At 49.4% G+C, this 21959-nt stretch overlaps 1 protein-coding gene across 2 annotated transcripts in view; it reads right to left on the bottom strand.

Moving 5' to 3' along the window:
- STK11 (serine/threonine kinase 11) overlaps positions 1–21959 on the bottom strand; it is a 46000-nt gene that overhangs the window by 7799 nt on the left and 16242 nt on the right. For both annotated transcript variants that reach the window (XM_082331255.1, XM_082331254.1), the window contains exons 4-8: positions 21070–21202; positions 20429–20565; positions 19784–19911; positions 11995–12052; positions 2957–3150 (exon numbers count right to left, since the gene is read on the bottom strand). In XM_082331255.1, the coding sequence (XP_082187381.1) occupies positions 2957–3150; positions 11995–12052; positions 19784–19911; positions 20429–20565; positions 21070–21202 (650 nt within the window). The remainder of the gene's footprint in view (positions 1–2956; positions 3151–11994; positions 12053–19783; positions 19912–20428; positions 20566–21069; positions 21203–21959) is intronic.

Here is a 21959-nt window from a genome sequence, read left to right as displayed (position 1 = left end):
CGCTCGGTGCGGAGGGCTCAGCGCCCACCCTCACGCGACCGAGAAGAGGATCTCGCACGCTCTGCTGTTCTTCAGAGGAAGGGCAGAGCACGGTGTTTTTCCAAACGCAGACGATAACGTGCAAGGCCCAGCTGCAGCGCCGCAGGCCAGAGACCCTCAACAGCAACCAGGACAGACAGCTCTGTCCCGGGCCTGCTGGACACACAGCCACTCTCTGATGTTGGAAGTCTGCCTAAGCTGCCACTTTTTAATCACGCTGAAGTGTATAAACCAGACAGCAACGCAGGCTAATCACCACTGGAAACGTTAAAAAGAAACAAAACGTTTTAACTAGAGCGAGAACAGACAGGAATGCACCTTCTGTACAAAACCATTCGTGGGGCAGGTCTGCAGGAACGGGCTGGACTTTACAAGCCAAGTAACCCACTCTGAAAGGGGTCACAAACCCTCCTCCTCTGCAGCGTGCTGAACCCCTACAGCTACCCTTTGCTTAAAAATACAAAGCCAAAAACTACAGAATGATTCCCTTGCAGAACAAAGTTATCTGCTTTTGAAATAGTACAACTATCCTGGAGATAGGTAGGATCCTGCTGAAGCTTGGGGAAGCAAGGAGATGATCCTGCACTCTCCAGCCGCTGCCATTAGCTCAGGCCACGGGAAGCCCAAGAGGGCAATGGCTTTGGGGCCTAGGCTAAGCTTCACGCTCCTCTTCTGCGCCCGTGGCCGACGGGAGCACGGCTTCCTCTCCGAAGAGCTCGCCATGACTGCTCAGTGCTCCGCTCTGTCCTCTAAGCCCTGCCTCAGCTTCCTCCTCTGCAGCTGGGAACGCACAGGGAAGCAACAGAGCACCGTTAGAGACATGCACATGCTTATTCTCTAGACTGACGCCAAAAAAGCAGTAAGAGACTGTCCTGTGGGCTCTTGGGTTGGCTGTGAGATAGTCAAGTACCAAGAGCAACAGATCCACTCTCACAGAGGTTATCCTCCTGGAAGGCTGGCCCTCCAAGGGAGGTTACGGGCGCAACCATACCTTCCTTCTGCCTCTCGAAGCCAGTTCAGAAAGGAAAATGTAAAATTAGAAAGGGATGTGAGTGATGCTGGTTATGCATTTTCAAGCCTGGCAGCCTCACCATTATGCTCAGGCCCCACTGCCTGTGATGGGGCTTCCAGCCCCAACACTTCTGCAGAATTAAGTCTGGGGCGCTTACGCATGGGCTCTTCCCAGCGAGAGCTCTTGCAGAGGGAAACGGCCAACCTCTGCCAACGGGGAAAGCATCGGGCAAGTCCTCTTCTCTCCTGCTTCTGTACTCAGAAAGGCCCTAGCAATCAAGTATGTGCTTCAGCGAGTCTATCGCATTTTTAAGAGGATCCCTCCTTTCAAAAAGCCTCCACTAAGCTATGAGGAAAGGCCCGGCCCCGGTCAGATTCTAGCACAAAAGTCTGCGGGATGTAAGAAGAGAGCAAAGGACAGAGCTCTGCAGGTCACCCAGCTGGCGCTGGGACATCAGCTCTATTAGAAAAGGTTATAAATTACCCGACTGCCACCAGTGAATCAGCACTTGGAAATAAATCTGTTTCACTTTGATGAGACTCTCTTCATCTTGGCAGGCTCCACCTCCGACCCACCCACATACCCGTTTGGCTGAACATCTGAAGAGACACCCTGTTGGGGACTGTCACCCAAGGATGCCGCACAGCACGGAGCCAAGCGCTGGCTTAGCCAGTTGGGCCCAAAGCAGCCTCTCCCCTTCTCCCCTTGGAAGGCGCTGCCTCGGAAGCCAATCTTGTTTCAAGTTGTTGCCCAAAGAAATTTTGAGCATTGGGTACAATTTGAGGCTTATTACACTTCAAGGCCTGACACTTTATTCCTCCATGATAGTGCTTCAAAAAAGCAATTTCCGCCTAACCGGGAAACCAAGAGAAAAACCAAGGTCTTCAGGTGCAAGATTTGGTAAGACCAGACCTTGCTTTTACTCAGGCCCACAGAAGCCCACCAAGCCATCATCAAGGGAAAACCAGAGCAGTTTGGTCAGTCTTGAACTGCAGAAACCAGGGCTTTCCTTACCACGAGGAAAGGTCAGTCGCAGGTATCTCTAATCACACCGTGGTAAAGTAAATCAGCATCCCTACAGACAGTACGTGAAACCTTCCCTCCAAAACAATCGAGCCAGGCTGGAGCAATTAATCTAGGAACTCGTGTTCTCTTGATGTAGGCAGCGAGAACCCAGGCAGCGAGACAAAGAAACTGCTGCCGTGACCACACAGTACCGCTGCTGCACTGACGGCAAAGCTGAGCAGCCTTTTTCTTCAGTCTTACCGCAGACATGCCCTTCAGCCCTCTGCTCACAAGCTACGTGGCTTACAGGTACAGAACAGCCGAAGAAGAAAAGCTACTTGATTACCACCACTTTGTAAGAACGGCGTGGTTAAAACCACACAAGCCCCTGTCCTTACTGGTCTGCTTACCTCAAAACAACAGGAAATCCCGAATAAAGAAAGAAGCAATTCTGTAACCAGATAGTTACCACGACTGGAGCAGAAAAAAGGTCTCAGTGTAAGGCTACAAGCACCCTTCTTCCCCAGATGTGCCATCTACTCTGAACACTGAGTCATTTTAGGGCTCTGCTCCAAAATAACTCAGCCTAGCAAAACTGGCCAAAAGAATTAAATGTGCTAAACAGAGTCCAGCAGGAGCAAGCCATTACTTGATGAAGGACGGAAATTGGCAGATGGGTAACAGGCAGGAAGGGGCATCCTGGTTGATCAAATAAGAGACCGAGGCATCCGGAGCACCATGGCTCACTCACTATGCGTCACTCACACCACTTAATAATCAATATCTCCTCCACCGCTGAAAGGATTATTCAGACCTCAAGGTCTTTCCTAAAAAGCTTTAAACAGACAAAAAAAAAAAAGCCCCTTCTGCCCTATCCATCCCAGCATCATTCTCTCCTACCTGGTACTGTGAAGTCCTGAGTGTAGATGATATCATCTTCAATGTCATACAAGTCATCATCTTCTTCCTCATTGTAGCCATGCAGATCTTCCAGATAAGGCACCGCCGTCATACTTCTCCACCTGTCCTTCGTTTCTGGGCTGGGAGGTATGGGCACCAGAGCCTCTGCCTGAGCATGTTTCTTACGAAACCAACTGCAAAGAGTCCAAGAGCAGAGTTCCGTCAGTACAGCTTCGCTTTTCAGAAGAAAAATCAGGAGAAATCCTTGACGCTACGAGATGGTCCCATTCCACCCCAATACTCAAAGGCATGTGCAGTTTGTTGATGGAAAACTTCCTAGCTGGTTTTATGCCACTGCAGGTTTTTTTAACGCGTAGTAACCAAGAGAGGCGACTGTCAAGAAAGGCAAGCCTGTCTTGCTGACAACGCTGCAGGGACAGCAACAGCCGCGTAAGCCACCCCAGGAGGTGCTCCGTCCACTGGGCGCTTTGTCAGCTAAGGAGAAGCTAACGGGTCTGCCTGGAAACAGAGTGCGGGAACATGTTCTCCATCAACAACCCAAGCCCAAACTACCCACCTCTAACTCAAAACACCTTATTAGAGCTGCTAGAGCTCCCGAGTTGTATTGCCAAAGCAAGCAGAAGAGGACAAACTTCGGTTCTCACGTTGAGGCTAATCCAGCGCAGCAAGACAAAAGAAAGGTTGCAGAATGTCAGCCTAAGGAGAGTGGTATTGACTCACAAGTGCCTTTAACAGGCAGTTTTCAACAAGACCACAGCAAAAATGCTTACGCTTTATCTTCTTATCCCACCTCTGTCTCAAGGGACTTCTATTACCATTAAAACCAGTAGCCATAGTGCTACCATCTGCCCAGTAAAGGACATCAGCTCCGAAAGCTGTTCTTAATCAGATCAAGAATCCAATAGGCTTGCATCACATCAGCATCTCAGAAGCCATATGGGTGGCCTCTTGCATTTTTACCGTACTTTCATAGCAGGGTTCCAACACCAGACTCTGGGACATCCATCAGCTCTGCGCGCGGGCATCGGAAGTCTCCTACAAGTACTGCTGGAACCTCCGCACTCCTACCGATCCTCTCCTGAACGCAGGTGTGAACAGAAGTTCCTCCAGACCCGGGTACTTCTAACGCGCCTTTCCATCCCACGCACCTCCTGCTCCTCCTCGCTCCCCCTGCAACGCATCCCGCGGCAGGGGAAATCAGCTGCCTGCGGCTAGCAAATGAGAAGGTCAGGCGATGGCCATCCAGTCGCTCCCTCCCCGACAAAGGGTGCTGTTCCGCTGCCTTTGGGGGCGGTGTGCCCAGCAGCTGGCTGTCCCTGCTAGCAGGGAGGCTGTCCTACAGAGGCACTTCATCAGGCTCTTACTTACGCCTTGCCCTGGAGGGCCATTCTACACGAAGGACGGGTCAGAAAGCATCAAAACCTCCCACATTTAGGACCACCTCCTGAACCGCAGCCTGCTTTCCTGATAAACTTTTGAATTGGCAGCGATATCAACGCCCTACTTCCACGCTGTGGGTCGGATGTCAGTTAAGCCACTGGGACCCATTCTTCCTGGCCTTTGCCCAGTAACAAAGGACAGAAAAGCCTCACCAGATCAACTGCACTCTTGCGCTCACCTTGCTAAATACTCTGTAGACGCCACTTACCTGCACAACGCGACATTTGGAGTCTTTCACAGCAGGACGCAGCCTGGAAAGTCTAAGCCTTTTCCCCCTCTCAAAGTTTACTTTAGGCCACAAAAGGGTGCTGCTTTAGGAAGCAACTTAAGGTCTCTCTGAAAACACACCTCAAAGGCAGAGCAAGATCTAAAATTATCCCCTCACGGCACATTCACTTCTTTGCCTGACAACTGCTGCCCTAGAGAAGCCCGACGTGACACGAGTGCTTCCCCTCCGTAGTTTGCACAGGCATCCAGTAACTCCCGGCTAATAACCACTGAGGAGGGCCTGAAGCCAGCCACCAAAGAGCTCTTATAAACCTGAACCATCTGGTTTTTATCACTCCAGTTCCAAATTCATTTTAGGAAGTAAGGGTTGGATGCACCTCCTGCACAGAAGAATGGTAATTATAATTTTGTTCTAGTCTTGCATTGCTTTGACAGTAGGCCTAAAAAAGAAGTGGCAATCTAACAAAACTATCCAGCAAAAGCAAGGAGTTCGGAGATAAACAAATGAAAATGTAGCTACTGGGACAAATCAGCTAGGATTCGGAGGAAGAGTGAACGCTTATCCAGAAACCCTGCTTCACAATTAGCATCCTCAAACTGTTTTCTCTGTCGTGACGGAGTTCCAAAGCCAGCCTGCTGCTCCGGGGAAGGCGGCGTCTTGCCATTTGCAGTAAGAGAAACCGAAGTAGTCCCTACAGCCTCAGGCTTTCAGAGGAAATGTATTTTGGTTAATCGCAGAGCGTGTCAGCGTCACGCAAGGAATCACGTTCCGTGCTTCCAGTCTGAGCCGATGGACAACACCCCAAACAGCGATGAGGTCGGCGCGCTCCAGTTACGCGCTGATGTGGATCTACCGGCGTTTCTTCCGCGGCCGTACCACGACTACCCGGGAAGCCGCGGCGAAAGCAGCGTGTTTTAGGAAAGCGACAGAGAACTGAAGGCAGATCCAATTTGCCACGTACGACCGCTGGTGCATGAAGTGGCATCGCAAGAGTTAAGTAAAATGCCATCCCAGCTCCTGGGCGAGCAGGAAGCGAGCAGGTCCAACATAACTAGATTTTGGCCAACGGTTTTAGCAAGCCCTGTGGATGGCTTCCTTGGTGATGTGCGTGGCACACAGCACTCCTAATTTGATCATTTGATTTCCTTTCCTTGGGAGACTGCTTTCATCAAGGAAGCGACTGCCAAGAGAGCAAATTCAGCCTGGGCTGATCCAGCCTGGCAGGATCATCTAGCACAGGAACAGAAGACCCAGCAGAGCCAGCTCTTTCTGCCAGGGGCACTGGAGCTCGAGAGACCCAAACTAAATGCCAGGGACCTAAGGAGAACGGAATATGCAGGACAAACGAGATCAGAATGACTGTTACGAAAAGGAGTATTTTAAAGGGAGAAAGCCTAGAAGTCTATAGGAACTAGTGTTTTTATTTTGCTGTATTTCAGCTCTGCCTCTTTCTTTCCTTCTGTCCTACTTACCAGGAGAGTAAAAATAGGTTTTTATTAACAGCAGAAACCTGAATCACTGTACTCTAGTCATAACGATTCCATCCTCTGGGAGGTGATTTCAAATAGTTGCATATGCATATATGGTAATGAGGATAGAGAGTGAGGAGAGAAATTCATTGAAGTTCTAAGAAAATCAAAGACCTCTTGGAAGGAGCCTCAAGCGATTCTGTATGGAGCAGCAGAGTATTTCCTGGCAAGCAATTTTCCACCAAGGACAGAGATCCTGCTCTCTGCACCGGTGCTAAACGTTATTAGTGAAGATCTGCTTTTCAGCTGAGGACCACTGGCTCCATCAAATGCCCTAATCTGGCTCAAGAAGCTACTGGCCACTGACTAAGCCAGAAAGCAGCGGCTCTCCCGCAGTGCAACTGTCCCATCGGTCAGCGATGCAGACAAGATAAAGTCCCTCCTCACCCTGCCTCCACCGCTGGCCCTAAAACACAGGCTGGACTGGAGCACTGCTGACGGAGTGCCCTATTTCACCATTTACTCCCAGTTTCACCAATATTTTCTGAGCCAACTGCCCTGGCACAAACACAGCCATTTACCTGGTGCTCGCAGACTGCTGCTTCAACAGCAAGGGAAAAGAAAAGCTTTTGCAGATCTCGGAAGCGCCTCTTGTCCAGAACATCCCCTGGAAGAGGCAGATTCCTCCCTGGTCTGTGCAACATTTCTTAGCCACTCCCAGCCCTTTGAAACAGAGCGAAGGGAGCAGTAGTAAGAGATCATTTCTTACTACTTTGCAAGCTTGTGGAGAATGCCTGCAAAGCGCAGAAACTCCAGACAGCAGTGGCACCAGTATTGATTCGGATCCTGCCAGTTAAGAAGTTGGGTCCAGACGGGTTGCTGTAATCTACAGGGAGATAAGACAGCAAGGGTCAAGGACTGAATGAAAAAAGGAACCTGGGTTGACCAATGCTTAATGAGCCTGTCTGGTTTGCAGCTTCCAAGCTCGAATTTTACATCAGAAGTCATCGCCCTGCTCTTTTCAAGTTCTGGCATAAGCAAGGTTAAAATAAGAATCAGTAAGCACAGCTGCAGCTTCTAAATACTTACAGCTAATTCACTTCCCATTCTAGGTCACAAATATTTCAGTTTGCTTGTTTTGTATACGGACAATTTTCTCTGAAACCAGATGCCAAGCTGCAGATCACCGCCCTGCCAGCCAGGATCGGTTACGGCTGATGCTCCACCTCCCGTGATACCATGTAAGGGCTTCAAGCTTACTGGAAGGTCACTGTCACCACAAGCAGCAACTAACAGCGTTCCAGCTTAATTCAGTCCTCACGCAGAGAAACGTGGAAGGCACACACCACCACGTCCTGGGGAAAGGCAACACATGCTAGCAGTAAATACATAGCGGCATCCCTACAATCGCTGCTCCAACTCCTGTAATATCAAGAGATGTCCAAGTTCTTAAGTCAGGCTCACAAAAAAATAGAAATGAGTAAGAAAGAGAAGCAGTTTCCCCCTAGCTGATGCTGGGGCCAGAGGCGACAGTTCAGACTCCTACGAGGAGAGGTGTTCTGTGCACAGATGGAGACTGACATCCTCTAACACGCCAGAGTTGCATTATGAAACTGATTTGCAGAACGTGGGTAGAAGAACCAAAGATTCCTTCCGTGTGCCTGCCACAGGGAAGGACGGCAGACCCAGGTGCCTCAGCAAGAAAGAAGAGTGGTTTTCTTTGTGTGTGTGTGACCTGCCGAGGGGAGATTACTGCACGACACCACGGACAAGGGATGGGAAAAGCCCATGAGTACACCTGCGGCAGCAGAGGTTAAGGGAAACCCCTCTCGCTCCCTCGAATGCAGGCGCAGGAGTCAAGGAGCACACTCGGCACCTGCAAAGGAATCCACAGCGGCAACAAACACAGATTTCCAGGGGGTTCAGTACCCGGGGTTTGAAGAGCACGGCAGAGCATCCAACAGCGACCCTCCAGACCTCTCGGGGAGGACTCGGGGGTGAGCAAAAGCACTGGGGAAGGCGGCCCGGCAGCCGCCAGGAGGTCAGGAGGAGACACTAGCCCAGCAGATTAATTTGCACCTCCACTAATAAAAGGTGTAAGTGCCTTCCCTTTCTTGCTATGAACTCTTGCAATCGTATCTATGACTGCACAAATTAAGTGTGACACTTCTGGAGAAGGAAGGCAAGATGGTTGCCTTGGAAACAAGGGACAGAGGTAGAATTCTGCATCCACTTCATCACTTTAAGTGCTGCAGCAGGGTCAGTGAATTAGTTACAAAATGCAGTATACGAGCGCTAAGCCCTTCAGCAAAAGCACGGGGTGTAGAGGAGATGGTGCATAATCTATAGGGAGCAGGTTGCTAACTCCCTGGCTCTTGGCAGCTTCTCCTCACTGCCCCGCGCCCTCACCCCAGGGGTACAAAATATTCAGAGGTGAACCCAAAGTGTCGTTTTTCCATTGAACATCGTCCTATCCAGATCTTTCTGGGAAGAGCAGGTTTCAAGGCTCTTTCATTGCTATTCAGGGGTCAGCTTCTGGCAGTTCATAAACTCGTAGCTGACAGGCTGAGAGAGTTTTAATTCATTTCAATTTACAACTCGCAGGTCTGCGCTGCACAGATTGGCTAGGTTTGAAAAGCCTCTGAAAGCGAAGAAGAAGAGGATGTAGCTTTGTTCGGCTGAATTAAAACAAAGTGCAGAAACAGGGGTTTGATGCAAGAGTTTAGCTACAGAAGCGAGGAGAGGCGGAAGGCAGCTGGCAGCTATAAAACTAAGCAGACTCTTCCTACAGCGTTCTTCAGACAGGGCTGCCACTACAGGGGGGGAAACATTTGGAGGAGCTGACAAGAATAAAGGGAGGAATGGCAGAATTGCCATCGCCGGGCAATAAACACGTGCCTGGCCGCCTTCTCTGCCTCCTGCAGCTCTGTTGCCTCACGGAGCAACGCTCAACACCTCCTCGGTGTTCCCCCGGCCCACCGATTAAGCCTTTTATCCTTGATCCCGCCAGAAGAGCAAGAAACATCACTGTACGGAAGGTGAAGCGTGAGCTGTTTATCCGGCTCTGGATGGATCCTGAGCGCCCAGCTCCACGGCCGCAGGACGCCTGCCCCGTGACGCTTCCCTTGGGATCGCTCTTCCCATCGCGCCGACACGGGCCTGGTCTAGCGGCGTTTGGCTCCACGGCAAAAAGCGCTGCCCAGGGCATGGGGGCCATTTCTGTTGATTTTCAGTGCGCTTTGATAATCTCGACTGTCCGTATGAGCAAGCCACCAGTAACATCAGCTCAAAGACATAAAAGGAGACTTCCAGCAGCACGGAAAGGCACTGGGTAATTCTGGTTTGAGCCAGTATCCATCTCAGCAGGGCAGCCCAGTAAGTCGCTTGATGTTTCTATAGTCTAGTTCCTGTGCCTTAACACGTGCTTTTGTGGAAGGAGTGCAGAGAAACCCAAAATCATTAATGACTATGACTCCCCCCCACACAATACAAGGATTCTAGAAATCAAGTCTTTTCTTACTAAAATGCTCTCCAAAAACCCTCCCAAAAATATCTGAATGGCTACCTGCTGTCCTTCCAATCGCTTTGTTCAATTTAAAAAAAAAAAAAATAATCAGGGTCGGGTTAAGCGTAAGGGCTAAGCTTCTCTTCTATTTAAAGAAAAGCCAAGAGAATCAAACACTGGATTCTTTAGCACAATGCTACTCCACAAAAAGGAGATGGACAGACGCATCCAAAGCCCAAGGCTGCAAGCTCTGCTGTGCTTGATGTAATTATTAGGATGCCGCAGCAGGAGGAAGGAGGCAATTACTAATAGGGGAGAAAAGCCTGTTAAGAAGCACTGGCTAAGCTCACAGAAAACTAATAAGAGACTAAGCCTTGGAAATGCTCCTGCATTTGCAGGTAGAGTCTGTCTTCAGCCCCTCTCAGCTAGGAGATGAAGAGCCTGGCCACCAGCAGCTGGGCGCAATTAGAGGGCAGGCTGTGCCTGCGGAGCACGGGAGGCTCGCGGCCGCCCTCCGTGCCAGCAGCACGCTCTAGTTTCTCCTGCTTTCTAACTACAGGCAGGGTCTCCAGAGAAACCTCCTTGCTTCCAGCTGCGCAAAGCTGACGCAAAAACTCACTGCCACATGGGAGAACCGTAACACCAAGTACACAGAGTTGGAGAACTAGCTCAAACACCTGGCAGATAGTGACACGTGGGAACCAGCCACGCTGCCCCGAGCTCAGGGCCAGCTCACTGCAACCGTCGGACCCACAGCGCTGATAGGAAAGAAAGCGCTCCCAGTGCTTTTCTCAACACCTGCTAATGTACTCCATAGACTTCATTCCTGCCACGCTTCTTCACAGTGCTTACTGACAAAGCATCTGTTTGACTGCGTGGCAAGCTGATCACCACCCTACGCCAGCTGTAATCAACAGGAGAGCTACTTCATTCCCAAGTACAGAAGCGTACAGTGCTTCGCTGTCTAGCTCGAAGCGCTCTGGCCCTCGGTGGTAGACGGGAGGACGGTCAGTAACAGCAGGAGCTATTGTTTTGAAGACCAGCTCTATACGGTGCTTTAAATGCCACGTGGCATTTCAGAGGCCAGCCCCAAGCAGCCTCTTTTATGGCCCACTGTTACTGGGAGGCATGTGCATGGGGAAAGGCGGCCTTGAAAAGCAAGTGCCTGCTCCTATCATCTCCCAGACCCAGTGAAACACCCAATGCACAGTGCTTGGCTACTATTTAAAAGAGCCAGCCTGACTGCTTAATTAATTGACCAGGCAGCTACATAAGACCTGCCTCTCCAGCCTCTTTCATCTTCTGATCTTCATCGGGGTAGGTCACAGCTGCTCCTCTGCAGAACGCCGCTGCCGTTCAAGCCTGTCAGGTTTTGTTCCGTGGCTCCTGCAGATGCCTCCCATGCCATGACATCCACCGGGGATGATCGTCTGACAGCACACGGCTACCGCTGCTGGTTTTTTTCAGAGACGCAACAAGAAAATAGCGCTCTTCCTGCCTGCAGGCAGCACAAAGGAGGCCCATCACCTTCCAGGATCAGAGCCTTGTTTTTACAAGGTTCCCAAAAGCTTTCTGGGCAAGCTTGCAGGCAGGGCCTCTGCCGAGCAGCTGCAGTCCAGCAGGCAGCTCTGCGTGTCCTCAGAAGCACTTCCTATTCAAATAGGAGATAAGCTAATGCAGCCTCCGCGATGAAGCATCCTTATGATGCTTTTTGTTCTTGTACTTTTATCCGCCCAGGAAATCTCTGCTCAGAGGCAGCATGTTCAAACAGATCCTTTAAAAAAAAAAAACCCTCAGAGATAACGGGGCCTTTCCCCCCCTCAGACAATGGCAAGGATAAAGGGGGAGGATATGGAGGAGGGAGGAGTATGACATTAAAGAGAAAGAAAAAAAAAATTTTTCCTATTGTCCTGGAATGCTTCTCCACATACTGATTCCATATGGAGCAAATACCAAGGGATATTTCTGTCACCAGACTGTCCAGAAAACCAGAACTAACATACATTACTAAACAGTCCTAGTTCAATAACCCAGCTTTAAGGAACCCCTGTTCTTCTGCTCCATTAGTACTAGCTGACCTCTGAAAAAAATTATCCAGAACCCTTAGTTATCGAGAACCAGTCACGCTAGAAACACATTTTCAACATATTCATTATTTACCGGTTAGCAATTCAAATGCTTTAACCGGATGCTCTAAAAGGAGGAAAAAAGCCAAGTAGAGGTTGCCAGAGCTCCAGCAGAGCTGGAGGAAGGATATCTAGTGACTTCCATGTGTCTGCTGTCAAAAGGAAAAATGAGTTGAGAGCAATAGCACAGGTACATTAGCATAAGAAGCAGAAAGAGAATGACTAATAGGAAGAAGCTGAACACTCACTTGTGCTGCCTTATCTGCTGTATTGAAAATCTCTTGGCTGGGTCGTATTCAAGCATCCCTGAAAAGAAGGAAAAAAAGTCCAGGTGTGATCACAGATGCTCTCAGCCAAGTTGAAGACAGGAAGCATAAAGCTCTGCCCTTCCCTCCCACCTCCCGCCCCCAACAGCGGCTGCTGTGTCCAGTCCTCCTGGCAGCTTAGGAAGCCTTCACCTCCAGGAAGAACCCGCTGCCTCGGCCACAGGAAGCTCAGCACAAAATCCCAGCTTCATTGCTGACTACCTGATCAAGTCTGTTCCTCAGTTTCCCCACCTGCAAAGTGGACATGACCCTTCCCTCCTTCACACCGCAGGGTCAGAGGCTTGTACAGCCCTGGATCGTATCTCCAAGCATGTCTCCAGGCAAAGAACATCAAGACTTTGCATTTCACAGATAATGCTATTGAACCTCCTCCATGGAAGAGCCAAAGCCTCAGGCATAGCATATATCCAGTTGCTCAGCATCCCAGAAACCCTAGTCTAGTGAAATTCTATTCTGGAAGTACAGCTGGGGAGAACCGACAAAAAAAAAAAATCATCCTACTGTCCATCCTTTTGCCCTTAGCCAGGAGTTTGATGTCTGGCATCATCCGCCAAGATAATGGGGGCGGGGGTGAGAAGAGGGGGGGAGAGGAAAAGTAGCTTATCTGTATTCTCTCTAGGAGAGAAGGAGGTGGATTCCTTAAACAGACACGAGATGCCCACTCTGCTCCACTGCCTTTAAAAAGCTTCACAACTCAACAGAAGGGAAGTAGCAACTTCTGCCGTGTTCTTCAGAAACTAGCCAATGGCACCTAACGAGTCTCATCCAGCAGCAGCCAAGATATTCTCCAACGAAGGTTCCAAGAATATATTGATCTAATAAACGTTAACAAAGTCTCACGGCTGCACGTTACAAGGAGTTTTGCTTTTACTGGATGATACCCCCTTGCTGCTCTTGAAGCACTAGCACTGTTGAGTCTTGCACATCAAGAGTAAGGTTTTGGAAAGAGGTGAGAGAAGAGGAGGACCCTGTCTCCAGCAAGCAGAAAAGAAAGGCTAGGAAGCAGAACAGACTGTCAAAAAGGAGTTAAATTCGGAACAAGGACCAAACAGTGCAGAGCGCTGGGGAGAGCCAGTACAAGGACACAGTGAAAGCACGAGGACGGGAGATACATTTGGATGGACACTTCGGAAGGGAGGGCTGGAAAGAGACGTTGTAGTTCAAGTAAGAAGTTGCAAGGGCCTTGCAGATGAATTTCTGCAATACTGTTGAACAAAGGTAATGGAAGAGATAAATCACCAAGGGGACATGTGATAACAAAAGCTGATCCAGAACATCTTCCTCGTCAGTTCGGTTTGTATCACGTTACTAACAGTAACGAATATGGGCAAAGAAAAGGTATAGCCTGGAAGGACGGAAGTTATTTTCCCCCAGAAACCAAAATACAGTTTGCCATGGCAATTTGTAAAGGTTTATCAGTGCTGATGACAGCACTAACAGCTTTAAGGCCGATGGGGTCACTACTGATCCACGTAACATCACTACAAAGTAGGTTAAAGAAACACGGGAAGACCTCTCCAGGCCAGAGAAGGCCAAGTGCACCACAAGCACCCGGCCTCACGAGCTCAAGGCACTGGAGTCTTCAGAGCACACTGGAAACTTATACTTGCCTTGCCGAGACCATAAAACCCACCACAGGGCTACACTGGAGTTACATGGCTGAGCTCGACTGGAGCTAAAGCAATCGCTCCCTGCTCAAGAGCTCTGAACCTTGCGAGTAGCTCCTTATCTTGGGTGTCTTCTCCCCCGAACAGGCGAAAGCCCTAGAAACAAGCAACCAGCAGCCCAGGCTGCAGCTACAGGCGAAAACTGCGTGTGGCAGGAGGTGATTAATGGCAGCGACAGTGCCAGAAGCCGAACAGCTCAGCTGCTAGGTCTGCTACTGGGGAACACCACTGAAAGTGCATTTTGAGATGGTCTTACAGTAAGGGCGAGGGAAGGGAAGATACGGTTGAACCGTCTTCAGCAGAGAAGGGATTTGATCCTGAATCTTGCTGTCCTGCAAAGTGCTGCAATGCTCGTAATACAACACTTAGGTGCTTTCGCAGGGCTCATTCCGAGTTGTTTCCTCACCTTAGCCATAGTTAATGAAACGGTGCTAGAGAAAGCCCTCCTTTTTTCAGTGAGTTATACAAAACAAACTCCCTTACAGTTAAAAAAAAATAATCATGTTTAACACTGAACACAGCCTTATCAGGGACTTCCTCCACAACAAGGGGCCTTGCAACGCGCGTGCCTCCTTCCCTCCATACTCCAGCACGTGTCCGGAGCGGGCCCTGCCGCCTCCTCGGAATCACAGAAGAGCCGAGGTTGGAAGGGACCTCTGGAGATCATGGAGCGCAGCCCTCTCGCTCGAAGCAGGGTGAGCTGGCCCAGGACGGCGTCCAGCTGGGTTTCGAATGCCTCTGAGGTTGGAAACTCTACAACCCCCCTTTGCAGCCTGTTCCAGGGCTCAACCACCCTTGCAGTGAAGGAGTTTTCTCATGTTCGGATGTAATTTCTCCTCACCTTACCAGAAAAGCAATAATAATTGGAAACCAAGATGGGAAGGTGGTTCAGAGAAAGAAATCCCACACCTAATTAAGTGACCTATTAATAAGATTATTAGACAGTAGCTTCAGAGCTGAGCTGCCCAAATGTGTTGGCTTTTTTTTTTTTTTAAAGAAATAGGACTGCAAAGAGATCTTACATGAAGTCTAGGGGACACCAAAGCAAGTACCAGCTAGGTTATCTTAATAACGTAATCAGAAACAGGTAAGTCAGGACACCACCCTCCTCCCCCCGCCCCCAGTTTATTTCTTTCAAGACCACATTTCGAGGTGTTTTTGGAATCCAGCTTGTTATCATCAAGTTAAGGATAACTTCTGCACATCCAAGCAGATACAACTGGAAACTCTTCATAGGAACCTGAAGTACAGCGGGACTGTCTCAAGGCTCTGGCACGCTCCGTTTGGGATCCATTTCCCTGGGGTGCTGCAGAAGAGGAGCTGGAGCACCCTCATAAGCAGCTCACTTTGGCCAAAGGAAAAAAATAAACATGCAGCAATTCAAACACTGTTCAAGGAATGACAGGGCTGACAAAGAAATTTAAGGCATTTACCAGATGAAACCGGTACAAGCAGAGGATAAAGTTCTAAGGGAAATTATTAAGAGCGGCCTAACAGCACCAGTTACAAATAGCTATGGTGCAGAGCGCTGTATTGTTCTCAAGCAATTAAAAAGGCATAAAGAAGATAATTGAGCAAAAAGACTATTTACTTTAATGAAAATGGACCGTATTTTGGGCAATGTTTGAAAGAAAATGGTAAGTCCAATCACCCAAACCGTACATTCATGCGTTCAGCTCTGACTCACTCATGGCAGCTCCATGGCTGAAGTCCTGTACTGAAAAGAGACTTCGTCAAGACAAAACATCATGTACTATTCACCAGCCAAGTCATCCAAGAGTGTCTGCCCACAGTAACCACACATACTCTCTACCATTTACGGTAAAGATTTCCATGCAGTTTATCTGCGAGTAGAGATGAGACACACTGTAAGAGGGCGATTCTTCAGGAGGACGCCTAACTCGCAAACCTCTGCTCCCGTGGTATTTCAGCAGGATTCGCTGTGCCCATACATGGGCTATCGTGCCCATCACAGCACAGCGGCAGATCTCAGCCCCCTGTCAAATCACGTCAAGTGGCAATCTGGAAACTGGAGAGCACGAACCTGTCTTGAGCTCCTTACAGACTCAGCCCACACACGTCAATAATCCTGAACAGGCACAGCAGTCTATCGCGCGGCAGAACATCCCGTTTTTAGCAGACGGCACGACCTTAGCTATGGCGTTTGAGAGGCCGGAAGAAATCTTACAGCCAGAGTTAATGAACTCAACCTGGACTTCACTTCAATCCCCAACTCAGATCAACCTTTCAAACAACCAGTATAAAGCAGTATAAGTCCAATTTGTAAAATGAGACAGGACTTTTTCCCTCTCCTTCATCCTCCACAAGCACAGCCAGGCGTTCTGACCAGAAACTCCCTCTGCAGGCAAACCGTGAGCCTTTGATGGAGCACATGCAGAAGACTTGCCACTGGATGGGTTACAGACACCGCCTGCCTGCCTGTTGGCTCCGGGACTCCCTGCTTCTGCAGAATTAAAGCATCCCACTGCCGTCAGAACGCACATCCTCCTGCCATCCCTGGCGTGAAAGGTCACGGCAGTAACACAGAAGTGAGAAAACAAAACGCTGAGAAACTAACGGACTTGTCCCGGGTCACAAGTCTGCAGCAGCGCCTGGAAATCAAGCCAGATGCTTCGTGCAGAGGCTGCAGCCTCAGAGCTTTCTCCTTCAGTAAAGTGTATTAGAAAAGGAGGAAGAAAAGCTGGCCTTCTGCATTTTCCTTGTCCAGAAGCAAACTGCATACAAGTTGATAAGTCATGTGCAGATGGTGACAGGAGAACCTTAAGGCTATTTATAAATGCTTCCACTCCGACACATCTTCACTGACTGCACACACAGAAGCCAGGACAGTACTAGCCCTTCTCTTTTCCATCAGGGAAGAGTATAAATAAAGCTTCATCCCTGATTAGGGAGACAAAAAGAGGAGCAGCATCCCAACTAATCTGTGAAATACACTGTCATGCAAGTCTCTTTACAAGTCAAATACCACAGGAGCCTTAAGTCCTCTGAATTCTGCTTCGTCTGGAAAGAGGAACAAAGAAATAAGAACAAGAGAAGTAAAAAACCAGAAAAACAGAAGAACAGGAAAAGCCTTAAAAAGCGTATTCTAGTGCTTGCTTCACAGCCAGACCGGTACTATGGTCAACACAGCACTTATAGCCAGAGAGGAAACAAGCACTTTGCAGTGTACTGAATTCTTCCTTACAATAAAACCAGAACAAACGCTTGCAGCATTGCAGAGTGCTTTAAGAGTCTTTTAAAAGCAATGCAAAGGCGAAACAAAGTCTCTAGTGAGATAGAGCTGAGCTGTGGGTGTCTGCGCTGCTCATATAAAAGCATCAGCCAGCCATTGACAATATCTGATCTGCAGGCTTTTGATTCAGTTTCAACCCGCTGCAGAAGCAGCAGGCACCTACCAGGAAACGTAGATGTTCTGGAGGAAAAGCATGAACTAAATAAAGCATTCGGGTTTTGTCACCATAGCTACGTAGTATCACCGCTGCAAGGCTCAGCCCTCGTCTTCAGCAGCTGCCTTGCAATCTGCTGGGCCGTGGCGACACTCCGGGGCAATCCCACCCCGTCATCCCCTCGCCTCGGGCCCACCGGGGACTCCAACCACCAGAAAAAGTAAAGTGTGTCAAACCAAACGAGGAGAATATCGGGAGTTTTTGCAGCTTTTACGGTGTAACAGGTGCATACGACGAGGTGAGGGGTGGGAGAGCGTTCTCAGGTGGGGTGGAGGGGGGACAGTGAAAATCCCTAGGACTTCCCACCGCCCTGGAAGAAAGGGCCAAGCTGATGGAGAGACACAGGCATCCCCCAGGGGAAGCGCCTCCGCCTACCAACACGCTCGACCCGCATCTCTGTAGCGTCCAGACACAGAAGGGATGAAGGCAGACAGCAGCTAGGATGAAGGAGGCGACTCGGGCGGGCTGGAAGGGACGGACAAAGGGCATCACAGGCGCGAGGCTCCTCTATTTAAAGCGAGGTAGAAGGAAAAGCAGGAGATTCTGACGCCGGGTCTCATTCAGGGGATGGAAAGAGAACTAAAGAGGGAGTTATTCTGCTAGTGACGCCTAAGATTTGAAGCTATCAATATCCTCAGGACAAGAAAAGAGAAACAACCGCCACACTCATTTTCCCTGGGGGACCACACTAAGTGCAGCTGAGCGGCTTATCGCAAACCTCAAAAGATTTCTGCTGGATGCTTTAGAAGATTGGCTGCCAGCTTAGATGGACCGCTGATTTACTCCATTTGGGCAATTCCCAAGCTCATAAAAAAAGGCCGTGTTTTGAGTCAGCATTCCCAAATCAAACACCACACGTAGATCAGGACATCGTTCCCTGGGGCACGCGGCTGCGACACGAAACACACAGCAGTCAGGAGCGCCGGGCCGTAAGCAGTAGCCCCGTTACTCTCAGCAGAACGGCCCAGATACCGGCTGCGCCGAGTGCAATTTGAAGCATTGCCTTATGTAATGCTTTCTGAAAGCTGTTAAAGCTGGTTAATGCTTTTTGAAACACACGGAAATAACTTATTTCATCATCGGAATGGGGCCAGATGAGCTAAAACAGTCTCCTCGGAGGGGGATTGCAGGGGGTCCGCCACCCCCTCGGCGGCGGGGGGCCGCGGGAGCCCCGGCGGAGGCAGCGCCGGCAGAGCTCGGACAGACAGCTCCACCTGCCGCCACCCGGCACGCAGCCGGCACCCAGCGAGGACGCCCGCGGCCCCAGCACCGCGGCCTGCAGCGGAGGTGACCCTGCGGGGCGAGAAAGCCAGCCCAGGCCGGCGCTGCAGCTCCTCGCAGCCGTCCACGCAGGAGCCGGGAGCCCACGGGCAGCGCAGCCTGTCCTGCAGAGGCACAGCTGCTGCGTTGGCAGCAGGAAGCGCAGCTGTAAAATGCTTCGAAATTGTCAACCTTCTGGCTAGCCACAAACTGCAACAGCAGCGTGACCACGCAGAGGACACAGCGCAGCACACTACCCCCCGCTTTAGCAATAACAGCCGTATTACGAGCAGACCTGACGCCACTGCTGACAGGAGGAAGGGAAGCTGACTCAGTTTGCTCGCAGCGCCCCGCAGCTCTTCACCCACACTAACCTCCTAACCCCGGGTAGCACTAGAACCAGAAAAATAAGCTGGAAACAAGATAGCATCATTTCATATTTGGGGTCTGATGGTTCACAAACAGCTGACGACAAAGACGAGAGCAAGCCCGTGCTGAGGGCTGGGGAGCGCTACGGCACCCGGCTGCTGCGCTGCCGACGAGGCAGCGGGAACTCTGGTCGGGATCTCCCCCGTGCAGGAATTGCATCCTACCTGCTGCCAAACGGGCATCTCCAACCCGGCTGCCACGCACAGCGTAACCGCTGCCCTGACTACTCAGCCTTCAAAAGTAGGGACTGTTCAACACTAAACCCCAAACTATCGCAGCAAGTGACAGGAACAAACAAAACCCACAACCCTCTCCTCCTACCCAGAAAGTGCTACTCCTGTTTCTACCACAGCCCTGTCGTGAAAGTGGGCACCAGCCACTTTGCTCCAATACCCTTGCAACTGTAAATTTGGGGGGAAGGAGGAGACAATTGGGATTGAAGGGAATAAAATCCGAGCAGAGGCTGATGAGGAAGGACAGCAGAACCTGAGTACTCAGTATTTCACGTTAGAGAGAGCTTGGGCAAGGAATTTAACTGACTGTTCTCACTTGCAGAACCTGCATCAATGATGCCATTTTAAATTTAACCTCTTGTGGGCTTTGTCTTTAAGTTTAAGTTTCTCAGAGCACAAGAAACATAATGCAAGCGCCAACTCTTTATAGAGCAGTGACTACAACCCATGCAGGGTTTAGTGTTTCTCAGGAAAACACCAGTGTTGAAGATCTTTCGAAGTCTTACAAGGTTCATAGGCATAACCTCCCTTTCTAACAGGATCCTGTACCTTCACAGGATACTTGGATTGAAGCTCTCCCCGGCACTATGCAAGCTGAGCATTTGTTGCACCTATAGACTTTACCCATCCGTTTAGAGTCAGTTGGGAGACTCACCTCTCAATAAGTCTGAGAGTGGAGGACCACAATCCTCTGGAATTGTGTAGTCACCTTTCCCGATGTTTTCAAATAATTTATAGATATTATCCCCTTCAAAGGGGTACAGACCCGTTGTAATGTTGTATCTGTAAAGGCAGAAGGAGAAGCTGTATGAGAAAAAGCACACAGAGCAGGTGTTCAGTTCTTACATGACTACGTAAACCAAAAGACGCCAACAGGAAACTAAAAGATGAATATTTGACAGCATTTGGAATGCCTCTTGAAACTTAGCCCTCCTTTATCACAGCCTCTTTATTCACATGAGTCAAAACCACCAAAACATCTCCCTGACAGGCTGGGATGGAAGAAACTTAAAAATAAATACTAGAGGTATTTGTGGTTTCTATTATTGCAGTAGCTGTGCATCTCGGATGCTGAGAAATGGCTGGCAGTTACTCACCAGGAGTGAAGATCACTTTCCTCAGAATTACAAGCACTTCGGGGAACATACACCCATCCAAAGGGGGGACCAACACACACGCGCGCCCTGCTCCCCCCAACAACACACAGAAGAGCAGCGATGACAGCAGATAGCACAAGCCTGAGCTATCTGGGGGCTTGCACTTGTTTACTGCAACTCCTGGATGCTGCGCGGGCACTTACAGTGTGACCCCTGCGGACCAGATGTCTACTTTAAAGCCTGAAAAGGTGTCAAGGCCATTGGCAATTTCTGGTGGCTGGAATGCTGGCGACCCTTGGCTTGTTCTGCACGTGTCGTCCTCTGCAAACGGATGCAATGCCTGCAGCAGAAGAGGCCGATTAGTTTCAAACTTTCAAGGGAGACAAATTGTAACTGTCAGAAAAGTTTCACCTGGGGGGAAAAGGGGAAAACTCTGCTACTGAAAATTACTTACATATCATAAGCACATGCCGCTACAATAACTACATGCCATCAGTGACAACTCTTGCACCACTCCAACCTAGCTAAGACAGTCTTCATATACTAAGGACAAGGTTATTGAAATGTGGCTTATTGAAATGGCTTATCGCCATTTCACCACACTTTTGGGTTTGTCCAAGACTGACGTCTTCCTCTATACGCTTCCCAGATGGAAGTTTTGTGCTGTTAGCAACAAAAGTGTTTTGCCAATTGCAATAAGTATTCAGAGTCACTCTAGAGCACTCTGCAAGTTTAACAGAACAGAAGCCTAAATGCACAATAAATCAATTGACACCGCAAAGGTGACCTAAATCTAGAATGTCACGCTTCCCACATTCCCGACTTTGCCGCAGTTCTCACATACCTCTGCTACGCCTAAATCAGATATTTTTAGTGTCCCATTGGTTGTTAGCAGGAGGTTCCCTGGTTTTATATCCTTGTGGACAATCCCTTGGCTGTGCAAGTATTCTAAGCCATCTATAAGCTGACAAAAGTACCTGCAGAAAGAGTTAGAGGAAAAAAGTCAAGCACTTCCATCGACTAAGACTATGTGAACTACTGGTAATACATAAAGCAAAGAGTGCTGTTATTGGATCAGAAATACACTTACATCTGGTGCTTAGGAACTTGAGATTGAACTGCGGCGTGCAAGAAATGGTACTTAATCTTCTGACAAAGTCAGGAGTTACCTGCCAGAGCTCCGCAGCAGCGTGCTGACCACTCCAGGCCCTGGGCTTCTCCACACCAAAGCCCTCCTCACAAGTCTGCGTATTTTGTAAGTGCTGAGCACCACACCGGCACAGACCTGATAGTTAGTTCTGACATCTGCTTCAGTCTAGGCTAAGTTAAGCCAGCAAAAAGATGCTCTTTCCGTGGCATAGCTTTCTCTAACCAGGGGTGGAGGAAAAAAAGTTTCCTTTAGCCAGTAGAAAAGTGTTTTGCTGGTACAGCTTACTGGCTGAGCAAAGGTAACGTGGATACGGTCAGAGACCATGGGCAGGCCGTTACTGTAACGTAGCAAGCACTGCGCATGGACGGCCTGGCAATAGTCATGCATACACATCTTTTATCTCCTAATATCCTAACGTGCCTGTATTTCACTCAGGCTATCTGTAATCTCAGACACCTTTTTTAAACAAAATGAAAATATGGCCATAAGAGTACGCAGTTACCACAGATCTGCTGGTCTGCGCTGATTTGATATACATGACAATCTTCTTGCATCTGTTTCCAGAATTCTATGGTTTCTTTACT

Source organism: Platalea leucorodia, assembly GCF_965183815.1.
Source record: "Platalea leucorodia genome assembly, chromosome: 21".
Classification (NCBI taxonomy): domain Eukaryota; kingdom Metazoa; phylum Chordata; class Aves; order Pelecaniformes; family Threskiornithidae; genus Platalea; species Platalea leucorodia.
This window is presented reverse-complemented; position numbering and strand designations above follow the sequence as displayed.